This window comes from Solanum verrucosum, unplaced genomic scaffold, assembly GCF_900185275.1.
Source record: "Solanum verrucosum unplaced genomic scaffold, falcon-dt-bn FXZP01000057.1, whole genome shotgun sequence".
Classification (NCBI taxonomy): domain Eukaryota; kingdom Viridiplantae; phylum Streptophyta; class Magnoliopsida; order Solanales; family Solanaceae; genus Solanum; species Solanum verrucosum.
In genome coordinates this window covers 55,209-69,168 of record NW_026019947.1, presented here as the reverse complement: position 1 = coordinate 69,168, position 13,960 = coordinate 55,209, and the positions used below count along the sequence as shown (strand labels likewise).

Below are 13,960 nucleotides of genomic sequence, written 5' to 3'. Positions count from 1 at the left end.
CCTCTTCAACTTATCAATAGTATTATCATTATTATTGTTGTTTACAAGCGGATCGATTATTACTAAAGGGGTGTCAATGATTACAGTAAAAAACACATAATTATGAGGCTAGTAGGACTAGAACACACGACCTCAAGAAATTATCGCAACACTTTAACTTGTGTTGAGAGGTGTCAATACTTGTGTGTGTGTGTGTGTGTATATATATATATATATATATATATATATATTAAACCAAAAATTTGACATCTATATACAATATAATTTTTCGACAAAGGGGTGTCGCTTGACACCTCTTGGGTAAAGGTGGGTCCGCCCCTAGGCTTTTAAGGTCTAGTTTGTCACGCCCCGAGCCTACACCCTGGACGTGGCTGACACTCGAGAATAGGGGCGGCCACGTGGGTTCAGTAAAAAATTACATTGCATATATAAGGCAATTTTTCTGTATTTATATATATATATATATATATATATATATAAATACAGAGAAACTTATAGCGCAGTGACAAGTCTCCTTGAAGTTAAGCTTCACGTCGAGAGTTTAAATCCTTATGTTAGCGTTTATTTTTTTATTTTAGTTTCAGTTCCGTTATTTTACATTTTTTAAAAAAGAAATTTCGAACCCCCTGCACGAAAATATTGGGTCCGTCACTGCTCAAGAACCATTGTTGGCTCCTAAGAAAACTCTCCGTCTGGCTGACTACTTAGCAAAAAAATTGACTCAAGCAAATAAACGCTTTAAAGAGAAAAATATAACTCAACTGTCTCAAATACTCATTTAAGTGAACTGTAATATTCGCAAAAGACTTTAAAGAAAGAATTTCTAAAAAAACTCAACTCTAGCTATTTATGAAGCCTCTAAGTTCAACATGGACATTAGGACAAGATCTTGATGCCCCAAAGTGGAATATTGAAATGAAAAATGGGGCATTTTGGAATGCAAGGAGGAGTCGCCAAAACTCTCAAATGGGAAGTGCAAAGTGATCTTAACGAAGCGCCTATTCATGATCCTAAACACATGTATCTGTATCACAAAAAGATGCAGATCGAATGACATCTATACATTGAATGTATGAGTATGTAATATAGCCAAAGAGAAATGACAGAATGAAAGGATTGTAATAGATATAAATATATACTCAATTGAATGTAAAGAAATAAAGGAGTGAAATTATTTAAACTTTACAAAATACTTAATCATCTATGAACTCAACATATTAAGTGATATGATAAAAATAAACGTTTAACTCTATTTGGGAGATTCTCTAACCGAGAACCATCACTATGAGCAGCGTGATGATACAGCGTCTCACCCACACAGCCAGAACTGTCATATGCCTTGTCGGGATATAGAACATCTCAACTAAGTAGATCCACTAAAGCTCTCTCGAAAATAATGAGTCATCTAAAAATTACGATCATTTACCTATGTTGGCTACAAGATTTATGAGGAATGTGAGTTGTCTGAACTCACCCCCATATCGATGCTCAATACTACTCCCAATAAATATATATCCATGCTCAAATGTATAGAACTTACTCTTTCTCAATTTGAGGTAATTGTTCAAAAAATCCTCTTAAAAGAGGTAACTGCAATGAAATATCAATGAACTCATTAACTATTTAGAAATCAAAATTTCTCTTTTTTCAATGTAAAAAGTGATACATTTGAGAATACTTAGTTCCCTTATACTCTTACTCAAATCATGTTTAAAACTCTTTCTCAAAATCATCTTTGCTTTCTCACAAGACCAGTTTAAGACAAAAATGTTTGCTTTAAAAGATTCTCAAAAATTATAACTCAAAATAGGGTTCATGTTGTAATATAGACATGAACAAGTCAATTCAAGGATCTCAATAACAATATAAAGACTTAAAAATCAAGAACTCAGAACTCAACGATACTAATCATCTCAAGAATACTCAAAATCCTGGATAAAACTCTAGATTACTCTTTTACTAAATTTAGATAGATGTAGGCCGTGAGGACAAACTCAGTCCATCATTATGATTGTCTTACATACCTAGAAGAACAAAGTTCTTGGTTAAACTAGAAGAACGCTTGAAAACTCTAGTTTTCTCCTCTTGGATCCTTTCTCTAAGATTTGGAGTGTTAATGAGAGTATTAGGGTCGATTAATACTATTTAGACCCTTAATTAGGTGTAAAACGTTGTGGATTAGACTTAGAAGGGTGAGAAAAGACTAAACTACCCCTCCTAAAAAGTTGACGAAAACCTTTCATGGGGCCATCTAGGTTTTTGGTTTGCTCTACGGATCGTAGATCCCATATGTGGATTTCATACAAAATTTTAAGGCTCAAAATTTCATTCTACGGGTCCAAACTACGACTTGTAGAAGTTTCTACGGACTGTAGATCCAATCCATAGAATTTATATTAAATTTTAAGTCTCGAAATTTCATTCTGCAGGTCAAAACTACAACCCGTAGAAGTTTCTACGGACCGTAGATCCAATCCATATAATTTATATTGAATATTAAGTCCCGGAAACTTATTCTATGGGTCCACACTATGGCCCGTAGAAGGTTCTAAGACCCGTAGATGGATCCGTATGAATCGAACCCCAAAGTTAAACTCTCTGAAATTTTTCCACGACTTGACAGTACGGGTTGTGGATTGAACTACGACTCATAGAAGGGTTTTGTAGTTCACGGACTTAGAAATCTTTGTTGTAGTAGTCTCTATTAAAACAGTCATAAGTTTTTACTTTGAACTCGAAATCAGGCAAACTTAGTTGAGTTAAAAAGAGGACTCATAGACCTTCAATGTGATAGGTCATGGGACACCTAATTTATTATGTGCTGAGATATATGATCATTTGAAGTTGATCTAAGTATAATCTTATGTCAAAACTTAATGGTAAGGAAACTTTAAACTCAACTTTGTGCTGGAGGGTTCATATCCAAATTCATTCCACACTAAAGAATTGACCTTTACACCTAAGAGAAATTTAAGAATAATCCGATACGACCTTACACACAACGGTTCGAGCCTTAGCTTAGAAATTCTCAGGGTGTTACAATGTACACCTTATCTTTTTCGGACTACACTTATGAAATTACACTGAATATATTATTGTTATAATTGTTGTTTGAGATGAGTGTTCAATAATTATTTTTTCAATTCTTTCAAATAAAAACGTACAAAGGGGACTATTATGTAAATATGTTAGTACTAATTAATTGGAAAGAAAATTAGTTAAGTTTAACCTCAATTGGCGGTTTACCAATTGTAGTACTAATTAATGGAATGGTAGAGATGAGTCTTGTTCCCACAACTTTCTCCATGTTGTAACTGTCAATCCCCTCCTTATTATCCATTTTCTCTCTTGAAATAATACGTATAATTAGTAGTCTAATCACTTCTTAATTCACATCAATATCCTTTTAGCTTGTAATTTGCACAAGAAGAACACTATATTGTTACCCTAATTATTTAAAGAAAAATGTCAAAGGAAAAGGAAAGGGAAACTCATGTTTACACAGCCAAGCTCGCGGAACAAGCTGAACGTTATGATGGTAATTCTTTTTCATTTCAGAGAAATACTGTTTGTTTTAGATCACAAGTTTCAATTATTTTTTGTTTTCTTGGACACGTGACAAGGATATAAATTGAGATGGAGGAAATAACATGAATAAAATCATCTACATATTCTATGTATAAAGTTTCTCCTTTTTAGTTTTCTTTTTAGCCTTTTTCTCCTTTACATTGTGGTTCTACTTGTGCTAGAATATGTGTGATGCAATTTTTTTTTTGAAGAATTTGTACTTGTTTTTGAGAGAGAAGATATTGTTTCCATAATGATAGAGTTTCAAATCTATTTAATCCAATCCTTTTCTTATGTCACCTTTCGAGATTCTCACTACAAGAAAAGTGTGAGTTACATGGGGATTTTCCTGAGGATTAGTATGAAAATTTGCAGGAAAATAAGTTTCTAACGAATTTTCATACTAATTTCCAGAAAAATCTCCATGTATTCACACTTTTCTTGTAGTGTCTCCTCTTGATCAATATTGTCTTCCGTCATACCAAGTTTTTCACATAATGTATAGTAATTTAGACATACAACTCCATTTGTAGATATCTGAATTACTTTTAGAATTGTAAAAAATTTAGATCATGAAGGATCTGACCTCTAGATCAGCACCCGTATCATATGGGTCACTTGAGTCCGAGCAACTTAAAAGGCAAAGCGTCAATCATTATGCAATTTAGGTGCTTTTGATAATATACAATTTTTTAAAAAAAATGTTTTGAGCCTTGTTTTTACTGGTAAAACTTTTCTAGATGAGGATTTAATTTATCATCGACTTGGATTTGCAATTAGAACATAGTGGACTTAGTTCATTATATTGATTACTCTTATAGTGAAATCATCCATCTGTGGAATGGTTCTTCTATTGGGGTTTAAAGGGCATGTAAGTTGCTTGGTTAAGTTCGATATTTTGCACCGATAGTGTAAAGAATTTATATAATCAGTATATTTTTATACCTATTTCACTTCTTGTGAGAATGGAAAAACCGAGTTGATTTGTCAGGTCCTCAACTAATATTTATTATCAAAAAGTCAAATTCTTTTGTTGAAGAAAGTTGGAATCAATAAGGTGAGTTTCTGAGATAATAATTGTTAATTGAGTGAACATCTCAGAAATCATCCCTGCAATAACCGTGATTTCACATTCATCTCATCTCATTAATGGGGAATGAGATGTAGTAAATGTCTTTGCATTGCACCATTATACTGTTTGATAACTTCATATTACTATTTATTATTTCTCAGAAATGGTTGAGAGTATGAAGAAAGTTGCAAAACTAGATGCTGAACTGACAGTGGAGGAAAGGAACTTGCTTTCTGTTGGTTACAAGAATGTAATTGGAGCTCGAAGGGCTTCATGGCGAATTATGTCTTCCATCGAGCAGAAAGAAGAGTCGAAAGGGAATGAGAACAATGTCAAGCTGATTAAGGGATACAGGCAGAAAGTAGAAGAGGAGCTCTCCAAGATTTGCCATGATATTCTTGAAATCATAGACAAACATCTCATTCCATCTTCTGGTACCGGAGAAGCTACCGTCTTTTATTACAAAATGTAAGTCAAATGTATAACAACAACAACCCTTTCTACCTGTTTTGTTAATCAAAATGGTCCATAACAAGCTTGTGATCCTGTTCTGAGGTTCTTCGTGGCCTTTAGAGTCATCTGTCATGTCCTGCCACTTTGCCAGTTAAATTTTGCATCCGGATAGGGGCGCATGGAGCTTTAGTGAGACTCTAAGTCCGTGACACATCTCTCTGTTGTGTTTGACCCGTTCTCCAAGAACCTTTGGAAGATGTAGGGAACGTACACACTTCCCTAGCTCCCTTTACTCCGTAGGGCCTTCTCATCAGTTGCAGAGTTTGGTGCCCCTCATCCCTAAAGGTCCGGGGTTGTGCCCATTCTACCCGCGGTTCTGATTCCATAATTAGAACAACCTGTTCTTTCCTGATATCCAAAGAAGGGCAGAGTTTCAACAGCGTTTTTCGCTCTCTTTCATGTGGAGGAATGAGGCCAGGCACCTCCTGCATGTGTTTATTACAATTCTTGCATTATAATCCATACGTATATGACTTATTTTTTTGTTTGTTCGATTCAGGAAAGGCGATTATTTTCGTTACCTTGCTGAGTTCAAGACTGATCAGGAAAAGAAAGAGGCATCTGAACTATCATTGAAGGGCTATGAGGCAAGTTATCTAACAAAATCTTTATACTGTCAGCGTATATAACTTAAGGTCCGCACATTTGAAAGTTCTCTTGATCTGTTTTCTTCAGGCTGCCACTGCCACTGCAAACTCTGATCTCCCTTCAACACATCCGATCAGGCTCGGTCTTGCTTTGAACTACTCTGTGTTCTACTATGAGATCATGAATTCCCCCGAAAGGTAAAGTTCATGACTGATGAATTAACACCTGTAGAATATGTATTTTTCTTGTCCTCGATGATGTTACGTTGTAGATTGACAATTTCCAAATTGCAGGGCTTGTCACTTGGCTAAACAAGCTTTCGATGAGGCAATAGCAGAGTTGGACACTTTGAGTGAAGAATCATACAAAGACAGTACCTTAATCATGCAGCTGTTGAGAGACAATCTCACACTATGGACCTCTGATTTGCCCGAAGACGGAGGTAATAATCATTTAAATGTTTATTTCAGGATTTAGTCCTGATTATCAGAGCTAGAATCTCGAACCCATAAACTTCAAATCCTGGCACTGCCTTTGTCCTGATATCACATTGTAGCTTCAATTATTGACTCTGCCTTGTTTAGATAACTAGATTGAACATTACTATTTGTGCAGCTGAAGAGAATTCGAAAGCTGATGAACCGAAATCAGCAGAACCTCCTAAAAAAGCAGAAGAAGCACCTCAAAAAACAGAAGATCCACCTCAAGTGAGTATTCAACTTGATCTATACCCAATTTTAAAGGGCAGAATCGCCCTAAACTTGATACGTTTTATTCAGTGCACACCTAAACTTTGTCTGGTCCTAATTACCGCGGCATTGACTTTTGTGCTTTGACAGAATTGATGGAGGCACAAGGAGAGCAATTCCTCCAATATAAGAAGATGCATTTTGTAATTTGATGGATACATTTTCATTTATTTTTTTCTCTTTATTTATGTTCTTTGGTGGAAAATTGTTATTTTTCGAATGAGTTTAAGTCTTTTGTTAGATACTTGATTTTGTTAAGGGACTAAGTAAGTCTCTTGAGATTATGAGTTAATTGAAGGACAATGAAAGATGATTTTGATCTAGTACTTCCATGTTAGTATTACTTATTGTTGTAATTGGACAAATCTGTGCTAATGAAGAACAAATATGAAATATGGATGCTAAAAACTAAAACCTAAGTGAAAAGCACATTAACATACTAATACTAGAATACTGTGATTGCTCAACTCTTTTTATTTATTGAGAAGAGGTTTACATTTTAAATAGGAGTATAATAGTATAAACTATGATAGTTGAAACGCCTAATTTCTTAAGAATCGTGCCATGGAAAGTAGCTATTTTTATTACTACTCAACTTTTCATATCTTGTATACTTATTGGATAAGACATAAAAACTTTTAAATTATGATGAAATTGTTAACTATACACCTAAATTATGCGGAGAAACTATAACTTATTTTTTCATACAATTGATCTCTTTCACTAATCACGTAGTAAAGAAAATAAGTTAAAATGTAACATGTATTTTTGCTTAATTTCTTTACTATGTGTAATTAGTAATGGGGTAAATAATATTATTTTATTTTTTATTTAAAAAAAAAAAAGAACTTAAGGGGGTAATAATTGGAAAAAAAAAAAGAGTTTAATAGTGTAATAGAATCCTGCAAAATTAAGATGTGTAATTGACAAGTTAAAGGAGTATTTCTATGTCTTATCCCTTCTATTATCACAGATCCATCTAGCTAGGTATTTATTAACTCTCAAATTTTTAGTTTTAATAATTATAATTTTGATAATGATGTTGACTTATTTTTCAATCACTACTTTAATATTACTTTTTTCTATTATTACTAATCATGTCCTATTAAATATAGATAAAATGGAGAGATACATTTTGGACAACGAAGTTAACACATATATAATATACTTGGTAAGATGAATACCTAACAAAATAAAATTCTTAATCAAATAAAATATTGCATGTCAAACATTATAAATTTATATTGTCAAACCTTCTCCTTTACCCATGCGCCATGCCCCACTTTTTTTTTTTTAGAAAAATAATAATAATAATAATAATAACCTTTTTTTTTTTTGCAAACGTAACATCTCACAACCAATTTTCTCTTATAATGAACAGAATAATAATTTAAAAGAACAAATAAGAATATTATAAAACGTTCTTTTCTGATTCAATGACCAAAGTACCATCCAAAAGTCATATATCTACATAATTATGTTAATTTTATAGCCAAAAAATAATAAAATACTTACTGAATCAATAAATGTTCAATAAGCATCACCATAGAATAAACATTTTTGGCTTTCCGTGGTATTTTTTTTCTTTTCAATCCATGATTTCTTTAAAATAAACATTATTTAAAGGCATTATTACCCATTAAACTGAAAATATAACTTTAAAAGAAGTTAGTGAATTCATCCATTTATTTCCTTTTAATTAGCATCAGTCCCCATCAGAAAAAAGTAATCTGTTGGTGTAACTATAATAGTGTAACATGTGCAAGAAAATAGAGAAAATGATTATGTAATTATATGAGTGTGAGGGAAAATATGTATATAACTTTCTTAGAGTTACCTATATCTCTATTTTATAGTATATTATAAGAAATTTATCGAAAATCATTTTTTTATTTTTCGTAAAATATATATTACTTTTTTTCAAAATTTCACTTGTCATCATTGCTATATTATACATGATTAGGATTATTATAATTTTTTTTGGAGGGGGGGTTGATGCTACTCATGGAGGTTGACCTCATCAAGTGGCTGACCAAGCGACCTAGCATCAAGCCCTTATCTTTATTTTGGATACATCCAATGATAACTTTATGTTATGCTATTTTTATTGTTATTACTATTATTAATACTTTTAATTAAAAAGAGAGGACATATTTTAATAGGTAGTTTGATAGGATGTATTACAGAAAATAATATATGTATTAATTTTGATGTTATTGATAGTACTTTATTTGATCTAGTGTTTTAATAGACGTATTAATTGCATATCATATTCTGTGTTTTAGGATGTATAATTAATTTTCTGTTTTAATTTATTTGTTTGATTTTGACTTGACATGAAATTTAAGATTGCTTAAAAAAAAAGTAAGACAAACTAATTACTCATAATGAAAGGAGTAATATACATAGCAACTCATGGTATTAGCAATATCATGGGTATTAATACACAAATACTTAATGATTAAAGTTCTCCTTAAATACACTAAATTAAATAGTGGAAAAGCACTAAACACAATTAATTTCACCATTACTAAAGCTCTCTCTATTCACTTTTACTTATTCATTATTTTCAAAATATTTTTACTAATAACATATTAAAAAAACAGAATAAATAATTAATTTTTTCTATGATTTACTCTTAATAGTAAGTACTTAATTTTCAAATTATTTTTTAAAAATATAATACTAAACTTTAATTAATATGAATATAATAATAACTTCTCATATTAATCATTATACGTGTAAAGTCTAAAATGAATAAGTAAAATTTGACTGATAAAAGTATTTTTGTTATACACGACCCCTAATACAAGCAACCATAAAAAGGAGCTTTCATATATTAAAGAGAATGTAACAATCAAACATATTTTTCCTTTCCCTCTCTCTTCTTCTCTGTTAATTAAATCATCAACAACTCAAACTCAATTTCTTTTTAAAAAAGAATCTAATTATTAGCCTTTTTCCCCCCCCTTGACATCATCGCTCTTATACTAATTAAAACTTTGTTTTCAACGTTATACTTCAAAAACTCTCTCTTTTTCTTTTTGTTTGTTTTATCCAAAATTTCTTTTATAAAAAAAAAAAATCATTTACTTTCTATTGAACTCTGTTTCTTTTTTCTTTTATTGAATTTTCATTATGGCTTCAATCTCTAATTCCATTCAATTTTCTCTAAAAAGATCAAATTTTTATTCTTCTTCACCCCATAAACTTGTTAATAGAAATTTAACTAATTCAGTTCCACTCAAAAATTTGTCAATTATTGCAAATTCCAAAAACTTTGAACCAATTAAGCCTAAATGCAGTCAATTATTGAAGCCAAGAAATAGTGTTGATGTTTTTATTACAAAAGCAGTAGCTGCTGATGCAGAGGGTCATGACATTGAAATTACTGATGGGTTTGTTTTATTTTGTTTTGTTAATTTTTTTTTAGTCTTTTTTTTTTTTGGTTAGTTGATTATCAATTTTGTATGCAGGTATGTTAAACCAACTAAAGGATTTGCTGAAAAATTTCCAGCTCTAGTTACTGGATTCTTTTTCTTTACATGGTAAGCTTTACTTACTGAACAAGTAGACACACGCATTTTACATGGCAAATCGCGTGAGGTTCACGTGTCCTACCTGTTAAATCGTGTGAGATTTGCCGTGTAGGACATGTGTATTTAGTTGTTCAACTTTATGATAGTTTAAGTGTTTACTTGTGCATACTCAAAAGTCTGAAGGCATAGATGCTAAATGAGCCCAAGTTAAAAGACATGTTTATGCATTATAACTTTAGATTAAATTGTCACACTTCAATATGATATCAGACAAGACATGAAGAATTTCATGAAAAAGAATGAGATTTGTATATGAGGGGGCGTGTTGAATATATTATCAAGTGAATAAAAGTGTACTCTCTCAAACACCTTTAAGTTTTTAGATGATATAGACACATACTTCAACACGGAAAAACAAGTTTTTTGACTTATGGATCTTTTTTTCTCTTTAAAGAGTTAGTTTTATTTTGGGGAGGGATGAGGCAAGGGTGGAGCCAGCTTGGGGTCAGGAGGTTCATCCGAACCCCCCTTCGTAGGAAATTATATTATTTATATATGGTTGAAATTATTTTTTATGTATATAAAATAGATGTCGAACCCTTTTCGACTAGTTCATGTGTTTACTTCTTCAGATTTTGAACTCTATTAATGAAAATCCTGGCTCCGCTATTAGGCAAGGGTAAGTGGAATATGGCTTAAGAAAGTAAAAATGAGTACTGATCATCAAGTCTGTTGATGCAGGTACTTTCTGAATGTGATTTTCAACATACTCAACAAGAAAGTATACAATTATTTCCCATACCCATAGTAAGTGGCTATAGTTATTTAGGAGACTCTCAAATCAAATATCATGTTCTTGCAACCAAAAAATCAAACTTTTATGATTTTCTTGCAGCTTTGTTTCAGTTGTACATCTCCTAGTTGGAGTAACCTATTGTCTTATTAGCTGGACCATTGGTCTACCTAAACGTGCCGTAAGTTCCTTTTCTGAATTGTTATATTTTGTTAGTTTAAGTAATATACACCGTCAGTCTAAATAATATTTTGCACTATCATATCATTCATATATACAAGTTGCCTGATACATGTAGAGGTGACCTGATGGTGTAAAAATTTGTTAGACTGACGGTGTATATAACTCAACTCTTTCGTTAATGTGCTCAAAGCTGGCTTTAATTGACTTGCATTTGTCAAAAATATGTGACTATAGCCCATCAACAAGGAACTTCTGGCACTGCTCACTCCAGTAGCATTCTGTCATGCTCTTGGACATGTTATGTCTAATGTGTCGTTTGCAACTGTTGCTGTATCATTCACTCATACCATCAAAGGTAATAACCAAAAAATACACACTACTTTAGCTCGTTAAGTTTTTCGTTTTGAATAACAGATGCTTGTAACTTTATATGGTTCAAATGAGTACTTCGTACTTAAAGATGGGCAGTGCTCTAGAGCTAAGCATATTAACTTGTCCAATCTTGCTATGGAGCAGGAACAATTACCTTAAATTGATATCGATAGTAGTTCTTAACGATATATGGCTTCCGGAATTAAATGTGATATTAGAAATCAGTTAAGAATACTTCATTACGCCAACTTGTTCTGCAAAAACTGACATTTTCTCATTGGTGTTGCATAGCTCTGGAGCCATTCTTCAGTGCTTCGGCTTCTCAGTTTGTCTTGGGCCACCAGATCCCCGTCTCTCTATGGTTATCACTGGCCCCTGTTGTAATTGGTAAGTTTCATATATAGGCATTCTGATTTTTCCTCCACTAGTTCAAACATTCACCAACTGCTAAAATTTCAACAGAAAATCTTCGCTATTGATGCGAAACAAGAACAACTTTTTAATGTTATATCATACGTAATATAATATGCACGTTTGTCGAATGAACAATAAATCTTCAACACTGAGGTTCTGCCTCATTCCCCTTGCTGATCTAGCCTGCTCAAATTCTGATCAAAACATATTGTTGATTGCTGATACTTCTTAGGTGTATCGATGGCGTCGTTGACTGAACTATCGTTCAACTGGACTGGCTTCATTAGTGCAATGATCTCAAATATTGCTTTCACTTACAGAAGTATCTACTCAAAGAAAGCAATGGTAAGTGTTCTTCTCATAGAGTAATACTCTACGCCGATATGATGAACTATGCCAAGCATTACCTTAAGCATGTCTTATATATACAGGGTAGGCTAATTGACAGACCCCTTCATAATCTCCTCCTACAAAATTTTGTTGTCTTATTATGTTACATTAGTACTTTTGACAACCCAAGAGAAAAAAATTTAAGTAACAGACATGAAGGGGAGCCTTGAAGCAACAGTAATGTTGTCTCTGTGTGACCTATAGGTCACGGGTTCAAGCCATAGAATCAGCCACTCGTACTTGCATCAGGGTAGGCAGCCTGCATCATACCCCCATGGGGTGCGGCCCTGCTTCCGACCCTGCATGAAGGAATGTTTTATGTATCGGGCTGTTTTTTTGGTTGTTAACTTTGTAAGATACATCATCGAGGAAATTGTTCACATGTTGATTAAGCAGTCAAAACAAAGTAGGACAGTTTTAGTTTTCTCAAATTATCTGTCTTTCTTAAGTATCTTCTATCCGGCATAACGGAGGATTCATGTTATCTTTTGTAATTTATTATTGTGTGCTTCTTTGATATGCTGTTTTTAACAGACAGGAATGGACAGCACAAATGTATACGCGTATATTTCAATTATAGCCCTCCTCTTTTGCCTCCCTCCAGCAATATTTGTAAGTTTTACTTTTCTCAGAAATACTTAAAACCTTCTCTCTCAGAGTATTTTCAAGATAGAACTAATTGGCAATTGCAATGTCAGATTGAAGGACCTCAACTACTGCAGTATGGTTTCCGCGATGCTATTGCTAAAGTAGGTCTTTATAAGTTCTTATCCGATCTTTTTTGGATCGGGATGTTCTATCATCTGTATAACCAGGTATGACATGAATATGTAAAAAAATCAACGCATTAGCTTTTTTCAATAGAGTTGGAAATTTATAAGTCTTTAACATTTGCAGATAGCTACTAACACCTTAGAGCGTGTAGCGCCACTTACACATGCTGTTGGAAATGTGTTGAAGCGAGTGTTTGTGATTGGTTTCTCTATAGTAGTATTTGGTAAGTGTTAATTAATAACACACAATTTGTTGCTCGGGTATGACAAGTTTGTTTGTGCTTAATTGTTTGAAAACTTTGCAGGAAACAAGATATCGACTCAAACTGGGATTGGTACTGCAATAGCTATTGCTGGTGTTGCTATCTACTCGTTAATAAAGGCAAGGATGGAAGAGCAAAAACGGGTTAGTCCTCGAAAGCATATTATCACCTGGATAGAAGTAGCTAGCAGAATATTGAATACGATTATTTTGTCCTGTGCACAACATTGCCTTAACGATCTTGTCTATTTTCAGAAGGCTGCTGCCCTTGCTCATGCACAATAGCGGGACAAAGATGGTAAGAGTGAACACTAAAGAGTATGAGGCAGCGCGGAGATGATCTGATTAATGCAGTAAGAATAGTTAACGTCGTCTCAGCTATGGCTTTTAATTATGTTAGTCTATTTGTTTCTTCTGTACAATTGTGAAGTTTGCCTCATTTTGTTGATTTGAAAAGTCACAAGCTAGATAAAAAAGCTGATCAATTCAGCTGGCAGTAATTCAAGAAAATAAGACTCCAGACCACATTTTGCCTACTTGGTACTTTGTCAGTTTCAATTTGTTTGTCTGGTTTTTTTGGCATGATGTTTAAAAAAGTAATATGAATTTTGAAAACCATCTAAGCTATTGTAAGATGATTATTGTACTTTTCCATGTAGATGATCTCATTGTTTGTGACATTTTTTCTCTGAGTACAAAAAATATACTGCAATCACAAAATAAATAAAAAGAATGTGATTTTATT

General features: G+C 32.9%; 2 protein-coding genes across 2 annotated transcripts; both read left to right on the top strand.

Annotated features, from left to right (window-relative positions):
* The first annotated feature begins 3,382 nt into the window (after window positions 1–3,382).
* LOC125810431 (14-3-3 protein 7-like) lies at window positions 3,383–6,738 on the top strand. Its single transcript, XM_049489919.1, has 7 exons — window positions 3,383–3,538; window positions 4,801–5,107; window positions 5,652–5,739; window positions 5,828–5,937; window positions 6,034–6,182; window positions 6,356–6,447; window positions 6,580–6,738. Exons 1-7 carry the CDS (start codon window positions 3,466–3,468, stop codon window positions 6,583–6,585), a joined length of 825 nt encoding a protein of 274 aa, XP_049345876.1. The 5' UTR covers window positions 3,383–3,465; the 3' UTR covers window positions 6,586–6,738.
* A 2,883-nt stretch (window positions 6,739–9,621) lies between these two features.
* On the top strand, window positions 9,622–13,500 carry LOC125810422 (triose phosphate/phosphate translocator, chloroplastic-like). The gene is made up of 12 exons (XM_049489909.1): window positions 9,622–9,887; window positions 9,966–10,037; window positions 10,770–10,835; window positions 10,924–11,002; window positions 11,239–11,359; window positions 11,668–11,763; window positions 12,023–12,135; window positions 12,715–12,792; window positions 12,879–12,995; window positions 13,078–13,177; window positions 13,259–13,359; window positions 13,471–13,500. Exons 1-12 carry the CDS (start codon window positions 9,628–9,630, stop codon window positions 13,498–13,500), a joined length of 1,233 nt encoding a protein of 410 aa, XP_049345866.1. The 5' UTR covers window positions 9,622–9,627.
* The last annotated feature ends 460 nt before the right edge of the window (window positions 13,501–13,960 follow it).

What these genes read in the sequence shown, in the direction of transcription:
- LOC125810422 (XM_049489909.1), top strand. Translation starts at nt 9,628, where the DNA reads ATGGCTTCAATCTCTAATTCCATTCAATTTTCTCTAAAAAGATCAAAT. An exon ending in ACTGGCCCCTGTTGTAATTG is followed by an intron (nt 11,764 to 12,022) that starts GTAAGTTTCATA and finishes GATACTTCTTAG; the next exon opens with GTGTATCGATGGCGTCGTTG. An exon ending in GCCTCCCTCCAGCAATATTT is followed by an intron (nt 12,793 to 12,878) that starts GTAAGTTTTACT and finishes TTGCAATGTCAG; the next exon opens with ATTGAAGGACCTCAACTACT.
- LOC125810431 (XM_049489919.1), top strand. Translation starts at nt 3,466, where the DNA reads ATGTCAAAGGAAAAGGAAAGGGAAACTCATGTTTACACAGCCAAGCTC. An exon ending in ACCGTCTTTTATTACAAAAT is followed by an intron (nt 5,108 to 5,651) that starts GTAAGTCAAATG and finishes TGTTCGATTCAG; the next exon opens with GAAAGGCGATTATTTTCGTT. An exon ending in ATCATGAATTCCCCCGAAAG is followed by an intron (nt 5,938 to 6,033) that starts GTAAAGTTCATG and finishes TCCAAATTGCAG; the next exon opens with GGCTTGTCACTTGGCTAAAC.